Here is a 16,888-nt window from a genome sequence, read left to right on the forward strand (position 1 = left end):
GCCTCTGCCTCTGCCTCTGCCTCTGCCTCCCTAGTGCTGTGATTAAAAGCATATGCCACTGGGCCTGGCTTTGGATTAATAAACTATTAATAAGATTTTTTAGAAATGTAATTTAGGGATGAAAACAAATATCTGTCCTGGGTATCAACCAGCCATCTTATCCATACTTTCCCATGGAGAATTTATCTATAACAATTTGATCTATGTTCAAACCAAATCCTGCCAGGCATGGTAGCCACCAACTCAGGACTAGCTTTGGTTGTACAGAAAGTTACCACTCTGGCCAGAGCTACACGGAATAATGTTGGCTCAAGGACAAAAATAGAGCACAAATGAAAAACACTCAAATCCACTCAAAGAAACTTCTTTGTTGCAACAAGATACCAAGGTAGTAAAATTTTACGGGCATTATATACTATCCAGATTTATTTGAAAATTATATAAAGACATTTTACTACTGTGTTTTTATAAAGGGGGAAGAGTTATTATATCTTACAATATTCTTTTTATGGACTTTCTAGAAAATACTGTGAAAAAATACAAGTTGTAGCTCCATTTTCAAGGCTTCAGCCGTGTACTCAGGGATGGGGTGAAAAGCGGAGGCTGATCAAACACTAAATTCAGGACAGTTGGGTTTGGGTGAAGCTGGAGAAGCCACTCTAAATCCCCCAGTGCTCATGTCTAACACGTCAGGTTCGTGAGACGAATACTGGGTGGTTGTAAGGACGGGATAAGCTAATGTATATAGTCATGGACCCCGTGTGAGTCCCTGTGAGCACTGGTTGTGTGTGGTTGTGAGGACTGGATAAGCTAATGTATATAGTCATGGACCCCGTGTGAGTCCCTGTGAGCACTGGTTATGTGTGGTTGTGAGGACTGGATAAACTAATGTATATAGTCATGGACCCCGTGTGAGTCCCTGTGAGCACTTGTTATGTGTGGTTGTGAGGACTGGATAAGCTAATGTATATAGTCATGGACCCCGTGTGAGTCCCTATGAGTACTGGTTATGTGTGGTAAGAGGAGCAGTGGATACACACTCCATGGCCTGTCAACTGGATTTTGGTCTGTCCTCTGCCAAGTTGCATAACCCAAGCTCTAACAGCCTGGTAGAGATTACACTTCCTGAGGTCATTCTGGAAGTCCAACAGTGTGCTACCACTTTGGAAATGATTCCACATGAGGAATAACTTTATTGTAACTTAGCTCCAACTAGTTCTGTTTTAAATATAAGGATTTTACCAGAAAGCACTCTCAAGATCAACATCAGTTACTTCAAGTATATCTTAATTACAAAATGGCAAGGAAACTTCCAGGACAGCCAAGGCTACACAGAGAATGCCTGTTTCCAAACAAAAAGGTAAGGAAAGCCTTAGCAATTCAGTAAAATTCTGTTAAGTTAAAATATACTAGCCGGCCGGGCGATGGTGGCACGCCTGTAATATCAGCACTCTGGGGGGGCAGAGGCAGGCAGATTTCTGAGTTTGAGGCCAGCCTAGTCTACAGAGTGAGTTCCAAGGCAGCCAGGGCTATACAGAGAAACCCTGTCTCGAAAAAACCAAATCCAAAAAACCAATATACATACATACATACATACATACACATATACACATACATACATATATATACATACATACATACACATATGCATACACATATACATATACATACACATACATACACATACACATACACATACACATACATACATACATACATACACACACACACACACACACACACACTACACACTAGCCAGGCGGTGGTGGTGCACGCTTTTAATCCTACCACTTGGGAGGCAGAGGCAGGGGGATTTCTGAGTTCGAGGCCAGCCTGGTCTACAGAGTGAGTTCCAGGACAGCCAGGGCTACACAGGGAAACCCTGTCTTGAAAAAAAACCAAAAAAAAAAACCCCCCAAAAAAAAACAAAAACAAAAACAAAAAACAAAAACAAAAAAACTAGGAAATAGCATAAGTTTTCATCTTAGTCATGAAAACTCATTTTGGGTAAACAAAATCTTGCAATACCACATAAAACATTGGCCAATCATAATTTAATACCATGTTCTGGGACAATTATGATGGATTTCAATGATTTTCTTCCCACATCAAAAATTTCACTTGTTAGTTGGGCACAGTGATGCACACCTTTAGTTTCAGCATTTGGGAGGCAGAGGCAGGTAAATATCTGAGTTCAAGGCCAGCTTGGTCTACAGAACAAGTTTCTGGATAGCCAGGGCTACACTGAGAAACCATTTCTTGGGAAAAAAGTCCATTTGTAATTCTCACTAACAACTGAAATATGCTTTAGGGTAGAATAGGTATCTTTTGAAAATTATCTGTATTTTAATTATGTGTATGTATGTGTATAGGTGGGTATATACATGTACACAAGTCCTAAGGAAGTCAGAAGCATTGCATCTTGCTGGAGCTGGAGTCACAGGTGCTCGTGAGCTACCTGCCATGGTGCTAGGAACCAAACTGGGATCCTTCACAAGAGCAGGACTTGCTCTTAACAGCTGAAGCATCACTCCAATCCCAAAGTTTAGTTTTTGAGATAGGGTGTTACTGCACAGTTCTGTGACCTAGGCTGGCCTAGAGATTACTGTGTGTCCCAGGCTGGCCTCAGTCTCTTGAGAAGATATAATATATATGGATATATGTTCAAAGCAGCACACATAAAATCCAGCATCTTACCAAGCCACCTGTAGAAGAAATACAGTAGGACAATCATTACACAGCAGATGACCACGAACACAACGACCGTGAGGGGACTGAATGTTAAGTAATCTTCCTTCTTTTTCCTTGTCTCTCTGTCCTCTGCATCTTCCACTGACTTCATGTTTTCCCTGTATAAACACACACAGGAAAACATCAGCAAGCTTTTACCAAGTACAGTTACTTTTAAAAATCCCTTTCCAACACCAATTGAAGGTTAATCACAAAGGTAATGTAATTTCCAAAAATAAGGACCAGAGAGAAATATTTAATCTGGAAATTAAAACATCCTATATTCCCACTCTCCAGAGATAATCTGCCATTACACAACTTGGAAATAAGATTTTTTTTAGTGAAAACAAAACTGTTAGAAGAGATGACATTTATAATATTAATAAATTAAGGTTTGCAGATGTTCATACAATCAAGTTGGGAGAACTATTTATGCTGACATAGTTAAGTTTTAAGACATAAACCTACAAACAACATTATCCATCTACATACAATAAAGTATTTCTAAAATTAGTTTCTCTCAAATATAAAGATGAAATTCTCATACAAGCAAACTCAGTATTTACTATATATCTCTTCTGTGCTCAGTAATGTATTTGGAAGAATTTTTTTAATTATCAGATACAGTCCTGTCCTACCTTTGTTACCTCCCATGAATTCTCCCAACAAGAGTCACCTTGTTGAGTAGACTCTGCTGTCAGCCTCATTGCCTCTTCCCAGTTGCACAGAGCCTACTCTATGCTCCCAACCCTAATTCTTCACTCTGTCCAGTTAAAAGTTCCTATCATACATTTTCTGGCCCAGATCATTAAGTCTGGGTTCACTGCAGATTTTGAATAAATAAAACTTTATGTCTAAACATTTGCACATTTGTAACTGTTACTTTTTCATTGAGACACCAACGCCTTCACTAGAACTCTAGATCAGGATGTCAAGGCATTAACACAAGGGTTACTAATGTGGTGCCTAAGTGGGAAAAGATACCAACCATTGGTATCTGTCATTGAAAATAAATTTTAAAAATTTAGAGTAATACACATGGAAGTCATAATAACTTACATATTCATATTCCATGTAGTAGGAAGCACAAGGCACTCCCCCTGCTGAGACATAGTCTTATGATGTAGCAGAAGCTGGACCTAAACTTACTATGTAACCCAGGGCACTTTCAAACTCATGGTCCTCCTGCGTAGTGGGATTACAGGTGTGTACACCACATAACGCTCTTCACTGGGGGGAGGGAGGCTGTGTTAGGCAGGGTCATAAGTAGCCCAGGGTGGCCTAGAACTCAGTATATAGCAAAGGGTGACCTCCACCTCTCAAGTGCTGTGATTATAAGCATGAATCACATGTAACCTTCATAAACAATTTCTTGAAAGAGAACCAAGTACCAGGTTTATACATTAAATACTACTATTGATTGTATTCTTTTGGGAGTGCAGTGGTTCAAACAACAAGGCAAAAGTTGTTCAAAACACTAGATGCAAGCCCTATCACTGAGCTATATTCCCAGCTCCTGCTATGAAATTGTACTGTGTGTGTGTGTACCTGCCAGAACACACATATGGATGTTGGAAGACAGCCTCAGGCGTCACCCCAGATCCTGGTCTTCTACCCTTGTAGAGAGGTCCACCTGTCTGTCCTTCAGCTTCCACAGACTCCTATCTCTGACTCCCACAGTGTTGCAGGAGCACAGACATAGACAACTGTGTCCAGCTCTAAATGCGCTCTAGGGCTTTGAACTCAAGCCCTTAACACTTGTTCGGTGAACACTATCCACTGAGACATCTCACCAGCCTCCATGAGCATTGATGTAAGATAAGTGTTTTCCTAGCAACAAATAACTCAGGTGCCTTCAACTTTCCTTTTTTTTTTTTTTTTTTTAAAGTCAATCCCACACTTCGGTCTTACTGGCACTCACTATATGCTGAGGTTTAAAAAAAATGAAATATTTTTGTTATTAGGATTATCATGAAACATTATTTAAAACCATTTATCAGGAAGTCATAAAAAGTATAATTACACTTACAATTCAATAAGTCCACTCCAGTATCCTCCTAAGGCCACAGTGAACACAGCAATTACAAAAATAACCACCAGAGTATAGTCAAAGTTAGGCCAGGATGGAGAATACATTTTCACAGTAATATCATCTCCGAGAGTCTGAAAGGCAAAGTGACAGTTAAACACAGGAATGGGTCTCCTCTACTGGAGTACAGCAGCAGCATCTACATTTCACGCTACAACGGACACGTCATCACACAGCTAAGAAGGCAGTACAAACGAAGCCTCATTCAGCTCCTCAAGCTTCCTGTTAGCAAATGGAGACTAGTCAAAGATTAAGTATAGTAATTAGAGCCTGGAGGTAGGGCATACCTTTAATCCCAGAACTTGGAAAGCAGAGGCAGATGGATCTCTGAGTTCAAGGCTAGCCTGGTCTACAGAGCAAGTTCTAGGTCAGCCAAGGCTACCCAGAGAAACCCCATCTCAAAACAAACAAAAAAAAGCATAGTGATTAAATGTAATCAACTGTAACACTGTTAAAAATCTAATATGCAAAAATTAACTTACTTCTTTCATGTCTTTAAAGTCTTTTTGGGTTATAACTGCAATTAGTATAGTCACATTTTGAAATGCAGATTTGTTCCTTGAGGAAGGAATCTAAAAGAAAAAAATACGAAGCATAACTATTTACAGAATAAAAAACATACACATGGGTTGGTGAGATGGCTCAGCAGTTAAGAACATTGACTACTCTCCTGAAGGTCCTGAGTTTAAATCCCAGCAACCATATGGTGGTTCACAACCATCTGTAATGAGATCTGACACCCTCTTCTGATGTGTCTAAAGACAGTTACAGTGTGCTTACATATAATAATAAATAAATCTTTAAAAAAATACATACTACTACACTAAGTGAAAATATGTCAAACTATAAAAACAAAACTTCATTATTCTTTATTAATAATAATATATAGGTTCTCAAAACAAAATACTTTTAACATGAACTGATACATACTATATATGACATTATATGGTATAGATACTATATAAACATATATACATATTTGCTTCCAATCGAGTCATCTCAACTCTAGAAATATAGCAAAACTATAATAAATAATTATTTTTATTATTTATTATTTATATTTATTAATAAATCTAGAATGTATATTAATAAAATCAATAAAATTATTAAAACTTCAGCTTCTAGGATAGACAGAAGAGAGAACTCGATTCCTGGGAGTCTAGATGTTGTAGGCGCAATAGAAGTTCCTCTGTTTGGGACTTACTAGGACACTGTTGTTGGCAATCAGCAACGCTGCAGCACCACCTTCCTGTGCAATTTTGGCTTTTTCAAGAAAATGGCAGGGCCCCCAGTGTACCACCACTGACTTGTTCTTTATGCCATCAGGAGGAATATCAGACAGGTGGCACAGCGGTGTGCCAGTCAGATTCATCAAGCTAAGAGAAGCCTGAAAGGAAGAAATGGTTTTGATAAGATAGATACCTCATTTTGCCCAACAGTATTCAGTGATGGACTCCAACACTGCTTTGGTACAATGTCTTTTAGGGGCTGGGCGTGTAGCTCAGGGATACAGCATGTACTTACACCTGAGTTAACTAACAAAATCAACTTTATGACAAACAACAAGGATTAGAGGTGCAAATTTTAAAATTTCCTCAATCTGAGACGGGTGAGTTGACTCAGCAGTTTAGAATACTGGTTGCTCTTCTAGAGTACCCAGGTTCAGTTCCCAGCTCCCACATGTCAGCTCCCAAGCATCTGAAACTCCAGGCATCTGACATTCTCTTGTGGCCTCTGCAGGCACCAGGAATGCATGTGGTGTAGAAACACACAGGCAGATAAAACACCTACACACATAAAGTAAAAATAAATAAAAACTTCCCTCAAGCAAGCCCAGTACAGTAGAACATGCCTTTAACGCCAGCACTCTAGAAGCAGAGACAAGCAGATCTCTAAGACTTTGAGGCCAGCTTGATTGACATAGTGAGTTCCAGGCTAGTCAAGCCTACTTAGTAAGACCTTTTCCCACTAAAACAAACAAAACATTCCCCAAGTCATTTCTTTCATTTCTTTTATGGAAAAGACTTGACCAAAGTCAATGAAGTATTTATTAATCACCAAATATAGTAATTGATCCATATTCTAAAAGTTATTACCCATATTCAATATTGTTCTTATTATGAATAATTATGATCTGTTATTTACTTACAGCATTTTCTAGGGAACTTGGAAGCTGTGTCCAGTTGTTGTTATAATACATGCAGTAGTCCTTGGAACGTGAAGATTCGCCATTTGCAGACGCATGCAGGATGGCTTCCTGAGCAGCTGTCTAAGATACAAACAGCTTTCATGGTGGAAGTCATACTTAGGCTTGCAGACAACTAAAGATTTTAATAAAACTATTTATATACAGAGTTGATCACTTTTCCTAAAGAGAACAAGTCCTTCAATGAGTTTATTTACTCTTATTTAATTAGCTCAGGAATAGTGAAACGATACACACTTGTCTAAACTCATTCTTTGGGGGAAAATGGGTCCCTTTTCTACAAGATTAACCATGGCTCCAATTTTAAGGGCCACAGCCCTGAGAGGATTTTTGCTGTGATGTAACAATGCCTGTCTTCCCTCTCAGTTTGACTTTCCTCCCCTTTTATGAGTTATGACTTCGCTGTGCACATCCATGCAGAAAGAGGTCCTTAAAACCTCTCCAACTGTCCCACCATCAATTCTTGACTAGTTCTTTTACCTAGGATAAAAAGGATGTGAGATTACTCCTAAGTGTTATCTATATAAGATAACCACCTGGAGTTTAAAAACATTTTCGCTCAAGTCTTTAAGAGCCTTCAGCTGCCTATCCGCAAACACCAATGCAAAGTTTAAGATAAAAATTGCTTGCCAAGTGGGGGTGGGGAGTGGCACTCGACTTCGACGTCAGTACTTGGGAGGTGGAGGCAGGCTGATCTTTATGAGCTCAAGGTCACCCTGGTCTACAGATCAAATTTCAGGACAGCCAGGGCTACACAAAGAAATCCTGCCTCAAAACAAAAAAAAAAAAAAAAAACAAACAAAAAATTGCCCAGTATGGTCCATATGCCTTCAGTCCCAGCTGTTGGGGAATCGGAGGCAAACAGATCTTTGTAAGTTCTAGGACAGCCAGGGTTGCATAGATTCTATCTCCAAATAATCATAAATAAGTATGTAAATAAAATAAAGAGGTGGGCAGTGGTGGCACGCACCTTTAATCCCAGCACTTGGGAGGCAGAGGCAGGCAGATTTCTGAGTCCGAGGCCAGCCTGGTCTACAGAGTGAGTTCCAGGACAGCCAGGGCTATACAGAGAAACCCTATCTCAAAAAAACCAATAAACAAACAAACAAATAATAATAATAATTAATAAGTAAATAAAATAAAGGAGAGCTAGAAGGCTGGTAAGATAGCGCAGCTGGTAACTGCGCTTGTCACCAAGGCTGACCATCAGAGTTTGATCTCAGGACTTGAAGGGCCCTAGGGGCTTTTGCCAGCCTTACACCAACCCACCTTGGGTCAAGGCTAGGCCAAGTTCCATTCTCCACCCACAGGAAAATTCTTGAGTAAAAAATTTTCAGAATGTACTAATAGTCACCTGACCCTCAGGAAAGTCCCAGGTAGAGTTCAAATGCGTGTCATGCTTGCTGACCAATAGATTTAAAGATCAATATGCTTAGCCAGTAAGTTTGAACTGTAACCTGCCTGATGTAACCTGTGCCCCTAAAAGTATAAAAACTGCTTGTAACAGCCATGGGGGGGGGGGTCACCTTCTCATCACTAGCCTCGAGGGACTGAGGTCCCACGTGCCAGAAAATAAACCTCTTGCTTTTGCATCGATCTACATCTCAGTGTCTCCAAGTAAGTACCACTGACCGAGGATCAGGGTCTTACAAACCCATACTGGGAGGAAGAGAAATAATCCCCACAAGTTGTGTTCAGATCACAATACAAATGCATGCCCCCCACAATAAATAAACAAAATAATAAAAATAACTATTAGAGAAGAGCTAAAATACTTTTCCTTCCCATTGCCTAGAAATATAGGGAAATAGTAAAAGGTGATAAAAATACATAAAGGTGAGCCAGGCGGCAGCGGTGGTGACGCATGCCTTTAATCCCAGCACTTGTGAGGCAGAGGCAGGTGGATTTCTGAGTTTGAGGCCAGCCTGGTCTACAGAGTGAGTTCCAGGACAGCCAGGGATACACAGGGAAACCCTGTCTCAAAAAACAAACAAACAAACAAACAAACAAAATACAAAACAAAAAAAAATACACAAAAGTGTGAGGTGGAAAACATCGGACAACCTCAATTATTCAGAATACTGCTCCGTCCTTCCTAGGGGTTCTTCCCATCTTCCCTGTGAACACACCTATCTCTAAATCCACAAGGAAGAACACAAGGAAGAACAGGAGGTCCTTGCACAGCTGAGCTTTGGGAGGGTGGGGGGAGTATGTTCATGGGACTTTTAATTTGTATAGAACGCAGAACTTAGTTCTCTCTGCAATTTATTTAATGCAGTGAACATTAAGTTTGAGTGTTCAAAAAGAAGTGATATTTCCCAACAATAACAATGTTAGAAAATAATTATTAAAAAAAATCTGCTGTGATATTTGGTGGATATTTTTCTTTGTTTTCAGATATGAGCTCAAATGTATATTTTTTCTTTTTCTTTTTTAAGCATACTGTTGTTTCTAAGAACAGCGGGTTTGCCTCCAACATTTCACCTGCCAATATACCTACAAAACGACCCATAAGTAACCAACGTGAGCCCAAGCTGTCAGCCACAGTTTTGACTATGCCTTCATCCCTCCTTTTTTGAAAAAGCAAAGAGGAATCATCTGACATTTAGGCTTTACATTGTGCTGAGATTGATCCTTCCATGAAGCATTAAATGTTTAAATTAGGTATCACTTGAAATTATTTTATTATACCATCAATAGCTGATTAAAAGGAACCAAATATTTCCAGTTAAAAAAGTGAGAGAGAGAGAGAACATGAGGTCCAGGGAGATGGGTCAGCAGGTGAAACCACAAACAGCCACAACTTAACAGAATGCTAACTAGCTGAGAAAACTGTACCACAACGGGAGGCTGTTGCGTATGACAGGCTATTGCTTATGACATGGCTCTCAAGCCTTTGACATTACTTTGCAGAAGTTTGGAGGTTTGCAGGAGCAATCTAGAGAAAGCCTACCATGCTATAAAAAGAGCTTCTCAAAGCCATTCTGGGAAGAGAAGAGAATGGTGGGATGCTGCCCTCGGTGCAGACAGTAAAAAGGCAGGCTCATGAACTTACAGACGGAATGATGGCTCTATCTGGAATTAGGCTAAATGCACCACGTTGTACATTCTGGTAAAGAACTTGTCCTCATTTTGTTCAAACTTTGACCCTGTGGGAAGCCTAGTTTAAAGGACTAACCTGCAAGAGGCAATGGCCGGGTAGCACAGTGTTCAGATTATCTCGCACAGATATTAATGGATGCTTTTAGTTAAGATTTATACTAAGAAGCTGGGTGGTAGTGGCGCACACCTGTAATCCCAGCACTCTGGGAGGCAGAGGCAGGTGGATTTCTGAGTTCGAGACCAGCCTGGTCTACAGAGTTCCAGGACAGCCAGGGCTATACGGAGAAACCCTGTCTCAAAAAAATCAAATCCAAAAACAAAAAACAAAAAAAAAAGATTTATACTAAGAACCAAGAGCAAAGCCACTACAAAAATATCTGGAAATCTTAGTTTGCTCAGAAAACGGACATGTTTAAAGTCACAACCAAGGAAACCTATTACCAGTTCCTCAACTGGCTAAGTATTTAGCTCAGTTGAGCATTGCCCTCCATTCATGAAGCCACTTGAGCATGGTGGTCCATGCTGATAATCCCCACACCAAAGACAATCAAAGTCCGCTGTCACTCCTGGGGAGATCCAGACCAGTTCCAGGACAGGCAGGGCTACATACTTAGCCATCATTTACCCATGTATCCATTAGATCTTCTGAGCTCTTTAATAACAGCCACAGTGTGGACTTAACACTTTGTTTGGTTTGTTTTGTTGAGACAAGATTTCTCTCTATAGGCTGTCCTGGAACTCTGTAGACCAGACTGGCCTCGAACTCACAGAGATCCGCAGGCTTTAGCTTCTTGAGTGCTGGGATTAAACACAAGTGCCACCACTGCCCAAAAATGTGGGTTTATCAAGAGTAGATGTATTACTGTGCTGAATATTGATTTATCTTGAGAAAAGATTAATGGAACTATGGTATAAGTATGTAGACATCATTTTGTATTGTCTTCAGAGGTATGCTGAGATGAGTATTAAGTTTGACAGATAAGTTATAGGTTCACGACATTTACATACCCTCTGAGTTTTCTTTGGACCTAAATGGTACTTGTCTGGTTACTTAGTTCATACTTTAAAGATACAAAGTAATGCTACTGTGTTGTCATTCTCTCAAAATACTTTTTGAATGAGTTCTCTCCGAATGCTGTCCATCAAAGTTCCTTGAACGCCAAAGGCTACCTTTTTAAAAAAATACTGTTTGGGGCTTAGACTTTCTCAGTGACCTTTTAAAGCCCAGAGTAACAAAGCAGTCTTTCAGAGAAGTGATGATTTCTAAGTAATAACTGCATACACTGTTTACACACCACTGTGCAAACAACACCGATAAAAATTTCCCAACATCAAACACCAGAAAAGAAAGGGAATAGAAACTAAATCTAAAACACTGAAAGCTAGCTTCTTGGCCACACACTGGAGCTCAAATTACTTGATGCCGAATTTTAAAACATTATTTCTGCAAATATGGGTATGTGTACACATATTTGTTATTTTTTCTTAATCAGACTTTGACCCTTTTAGACATCAAACTACTCAAACCTCCAATTTCCCTTTTAAAGGTATTTTAAAGTATACCTATAAGAAAGCAAAAGTATGAAACAAATCCCCACAGTATAATCACATGTACATTACATAGAACGTAGTATATGGAAGTGGAAGAGAAGTATATAGATAATCATATGGCTATAGAGAGAAATGTATGTGAGCAGAGCCAACTAAAGAGCAGGCCAGAACGCTAACACCGAGAACCCAGTTCACACCCGCCCTTCCACCCGCCTTTTTCCGGGCAAAAAGCAGCAGTCAGATGGGCTACACAGATAAAGAAGTGAATTCTTTAATATAGAAGAAAACATGTCAGCACGCTGAAAAATTATAGAGAGGGCTCCAGGACCAAGGAGGACGAAGCTCCCCACCCACACCGTTCACTCCCACCCCCGCCCGCGGGTTTCTCCAGGGCTGGGCATTCCGCAGGATTTCGGGGGCTGGGGGCGGGTGAGGAATGCCGGGACTCAAGGATGAAGGCAGTTAACATGGCCGGGGCAGTGGGAGAATGGGAAGCTGGGGTGTAAAAAGAGGAAGGGGGAGGAAGGGAAGGAAGAGAGATGAGGGAAATCAGGAGTGGGGGAAGAGGGAGAGGACGGGATGGAGGGGGAGGGGAGGAAGGGGAGGGAAAAGCGGAGCGGAGGGGAGGGGAGGGGAGTACGGTTCTCACCAGTCCGAGCAGGCAGCTCCAGAGCAGGGCAGCCGCGGGAGCGTGCAGCGAGTGCAGCAGCCCCATCCCACGGGCGGGCAGCAAGGCGCAGGCTGCGCTGGCGGCACCCGGACCTGTGGGGTGCAGCCCCGACTTCCTCTTCCGGTCCCTCCCGCGGATCGCTGGGCCGGGACTCTGCGGGGACTGTCAGCTGTTGGCAGAGCCTCTTTAGCCGCGTAAATCCCGGGTTCTCGTCCGGTTCCCCGTAACTGCGGCCGCCGCCCTTTCCCAAAGCTGGAGCCTTGGGTTTCAGTCTCCTTTCAGGCCTCTGCCACGTAGCCTCGGGACGACCTTCTTAAAAACACAAACCAGACAAGGCCCCTCTCCACACTTGCAGCACAAATCAAAACTCTTCCTCCGCTGCAAAGTTTAAGGTCATCTCACCCCTGTCTTCTCTGTCCTTAGCTTCTCTACTCTCCCACGCGATAAGATCCACAGACCCTCTAGGTGGGCAGTCTCTGGGGAATACACGCAGTGCTCCTTTATCCGCTTACTTAACGCTTCCTCCCTAAAGAGTTTCCTAGTACATTTAATCTTAAGTAGCCCTCAATTCACTTTCATACTATGATTTATTTGCATTCTTCATAGCGTTTGTTGTTGTTGCTTCTTTTGGAGACATAACCTTGACTAGTTCTCTGAACTCACTATGTAAAACATGGCCAAGAACTCAAGAGATCTGCCTGTATCTGTCTCCCATGCGCTGACACTAAAAGCATAAGCCACCATGCCTGATTTTTTTATTCCCATTTTCTTAAACTCATCTATGTGTCTCACATGCTGCTATCCAGTTAATGAAAGGGTTCCTCTTTACTTTGATTGCTGTGTCCTTATAAAATATCCAGTGTATACTAGGTCGTCAAATACTTGTTGGATGACTATTTAATACCAAACACTGAATAAGGCAGTATTCCTGTTATCCTAAGGGCGGGCCATAGCAAGGACTACAGATGTGTGGGCAAACAAGGTTACAAAGCGACCTTTCACAGGGAGCGCCACAAGGATTGCAGGAAGGTTAAAAATAGGGCGCCAGGAAGGAAGCAAGAAAACACCAGCCCTTGCTGAGTATAACTGACTATTAATTTCTGTGCAAGTTAATTTCAGCGAAGAGGGAATCCACTCCCAAAAAGGAAGCTTTCGTCCAAAAGCCGAGGGAGACAACTACAGAGCTAAAGACCTGGACCTTGGCTGAACTTAGGAGAGGTGAAGGGTGAGAAGAGGGGGAGGGGGAAACAGAAATGGATTGCACAGCTTGGAACTTGAGACTTCCTCATCTGCGTCTTTGTGGGGAGCGGGGAGGGGATTCCTGAAGGAAGCTCTCTCACAGTTCTGCGTGGGTTGTTTCTGTAGTTATCTGTCACCTGCCTTCCCCTTGTGGCCCAGTTTCAATCTGTATATAAGCCTACCAGCCCTAAAGAGATCCCCAGACAGAAACCTCCTGTCAAGGCGTATTTACTCTCAGCCACTTTTAGAAACCTTCTAGGACACTGATGTTTGAGCTAGTCTTCCCTTTCCACTGGGATCCCAGATACTTGCTCATCTGAGTGAGAGCAATATATCTGGATTTTAAAAACGTTCCCCGGTTTAATATAGAGCCAAGCTTGAAAACCTTTCATTGAGCCGGGCGGTGGTGGTGTACACCTTTAATCCCAGCATTTGGGAGGCAAAGGCAGGCGGATTTCTGAGTTCGAGGCCAGCCTGGTCTACAGAGTTAGTTCCAGGACAGCCAGGGCTACACAGAGAAACCTCGGAAAACAAACAAACAAACAAACAAAAAACCCTTTGGTTGTTCAGTGTTTCAGAGTGCGGGTCTGGACCACAGCCCCTGATTCTGTGCTTTCAGCAAGCATCACCATCCAAACCTACTGAATCAAAGAATGGGCCCTCAACATGCCAGAGACCTCATACTATTATCTTAATTTAGCTCAAATAGATCTTACTCCTAAATATAAGACCTGACCTTCTAAGTTGTCTTAGGAAAACATTTGTAAAGACCCTTAATAGCTTGTTGTTGGGTAAAGATTCCTAAAATAGGACACTAAAAGATAAAACTATACAAAAATAAAATCAATAAATTGACTTCACCAAAATAAAAACATCTGTTCTTTGTAAGATATTCTTTTTTAGAAGAAATCAGCTGGGCGGTGGTGGCGCACACCTGTAATCCCAGCACTCTGGGAGGCAGAGGCAGGCAGATTTCTGAGTTCGAGACCAGCCTGGTCTACAGAGTGAGTTCCAGGACAGCCAGGGCTACACTGAGAAACCCTGTCTCAAAAAAAACAAAATAGAAGAAGAAGAAGAAGAAGAAGAAGAAGAAGAAGAAGAAGAAGAAGAAGAAGAAGAAGAAGAAGAAATCTATTTGTATGTGTACTTTCACAGACACCTCACAAGAGCTTGTGTCTACCATGTGTGCAAGTGTCTACAGAATTTATAAGAGAGCACCAGACCCCAGAACGGAGTTATAGGTAACTATAAGCAGCCATGTGGATGCTGGGTACTAAACCTTGGTCCGTCTCCTGAAGTCCTCTTAACCACTGAGCCCTCTCTCTATCCCCTGGAAGATATTCTTAAAGGAATGAAGGCCACTGTAGATTGGGGGAAGACAATTGTTAAACATCTATCTATATACATATATGTTTATGCTTATATATATATGTGTGTGTGTGTATATACAGATACAGAAAGAACTCTTATTATTCAATAAAAATACCAAAAATTGAAAAAGGATGCACAAGTACCATGTACCTACAAGAATGGATGGAATGAAAATTATGTTGCCAAACATCTGTTGGGATACGGAGGAGCCAGAATTCTGGCGGAGATATAAAGTAGTGCAACCAGTTTCACAAGCGGGTGTTTTCTTGGATAGTTAATCATACCCTACTGTACAACACACTCATTCCTTTTCTAGTTATGTACCCAAGAGAAATGAAAGCAAATGTTTGTGAAGATGGGTCCACAAAGGTCTAAGTGGCCCTGTGATGGTCCAAACTATAAGCAACCTGCTGTGGTTGGCTATAATTTGTCCCTGCCAGGCTCACGTGCTTGAAGGCTTGGTCCTCAGTGGCTAGGCTTGAGATGACAATATCCGTAAGAGGAAGCACCTGTGATGTGTCCTATGTTCATCCATGAGGTCACTGGCAAAATTGCCCCTTTTGTAAAGGCTGAATCGATTCTATTGTGTATCATATTGAAAACTCCATTAATTTTTATATGCATTCTGTTTCTCTTTGTGCATCTATATACATAGTACATATGCATGTATAATATGTGTATATATGAATAATTTTAAATCCAGGTTCCAAATATGAGAGAAAACATTCAGTGTTTGTCTTTCTGCATCTGGCTGATTGGACTTAATATAATGATTTCCAATTGTATCCCTTTGGCAGCAAATAGAAGATTTTACAATGCAAAAAATTCCATTGTGTGTATGCATCATATATTCTTTATCTGTTCTTCCTTTGATAAACATTTCCTGGCTACTAGTGTTATGTTGATTTAGACTCCCTTGGGCAATATACCCTAGTTTAGTATACCTAGATGGTATGATAGACTCACTTACAGTTTGTGAGTAACATCACCCCTAACTTTAATGGTGGTTATACAAATTTCCATTCCTACCCCAAATGAATAATGAATCTTCTTCCCCCACCCCCAGAATTTGTTATTGCTTGTTTTCTTGATGGCCATGATCTGATTGGGGAGAAACAGAATCTCTGAGACAGAGTCTCATTCTTTGGCTCTGGCTGTCCTGGAGCTCACTTTGTAGACCAGACTAGCTTCGAACTCACAGAGGTCTACCTGCCTCTGCCTCCTGTGTGCTGGCATTAAAGGCATGTGCCACTATACCTGGCTGAAAGATTCTCAAAGAGGTTTTGGGTTGTTCAATACTTTCAAGTATCAATTGGACTGTTGGCTTCTTTAGTCTAACCATTCATTGTATAATCTGGCTTCTTGATATTTAATTTTTAATCCTTTATATATCCTGGATATTAATTCTCTGTGTGATGTACAGTTGGCAAAATTTTTTCCTGCAGTCTCTTGGGCCTATAGTATAGACTGACTACTCACTGGTGGCTGTTTCTTAAATTCCTGGAATCCCTTTAGTCAATTCTTCAGATTATTTCCTGTTTTACTGGAGTCCTATACAGAAAGTTCATGCCTATGCTGTTACAGACATTTTGGTTGTTTCCAGTTCTTGGCTATTGAGAATAATGCTTCGGTGAAAATGAGAGTCCAAACATCTCTTTGATACACTGATTTCAACTTGGCTATGTGCCCAGACATGGGGTTGCCAAATTTCCCCAATTGCACTATGATGGCTGTGTTGTTGGGGTTGTGTGTGCATGTGTGCGTGTGCGTCTTCATCACTGAATACAACTTTCATGAGACAAAACAAAGCGTCATGGTTTCGGTGATGACTTGGTACTCAGACCCAGTCATTATCCTGCTGCCTGGTAAAATAGCAACCCAGAGCTTCCCAGCATTCCCTTGTGGCAGAGCTTGTCTGGCTTTGGTCAAA

General features: G+C 41.3%; 1 protein-coding gene across 4 annotated transcripts in view; it reads right to left on the reverse strand.

Annotated features, from left to right (window-relative positions):
• Positions 1–12,463, reverse strand: part of Sppl2a (signal peptide peptidase like 2A) — a 42,120-nt gene extending 29,657 nt beyond the window's left edge. For 2 of the 4 annotated variants that reach the window (XM_052183515.1, XM_052183513.1), the window contains exons 1-6: positions 12,328–12,462; positions 6,969–7,088; positions 6,024–6,206; positions 5,302–5,391; positions 4,760–4,893; positions 2,698–2,849 (exon numbers count right to left, since the gene is read on the reverse strand). In XM_052183515.1, coding sequence (XP_052039475.1) covers positions 2,698–2,849; positions 4,760–4,893; positions 5,302–5,391; positions 6,024–6,206; positions 6,969–7,088; positions 12,328–12,393 — 745 coding nt within the window. In that variant the 5' untranslated portion in view covers positions 12,394–12,462. Of the gene's footprint in view, positions 1–2,697; positions 2,850–4,759; positions 4,894–5,301; positions 5,392–6,023; positions 6,207–6,968; positions 7,104–12,327 lie in introns of all 4 variants that reach the window. The other 2 variants (XM_052183516.1, XM_052183514.1) reach the window with 2 other exon arrangements.
• Between the last annotated feature and the right edge of the window lie 4,425 nt (positions 12,464–16,888).

This window comes from Apodemus sylvaticus, chromosome 5 (assembly GCF_947179515.1).
Source record: "Apodemus sylvaticus chromosome 5, mApoSyl1.1, whole genome shotgun sequence".
NCBI lineage: Eukaryota > Metazoa > Chordata > Mammalia > Rodentia > Muridae > Apodemus > Apodemus sylvaticus.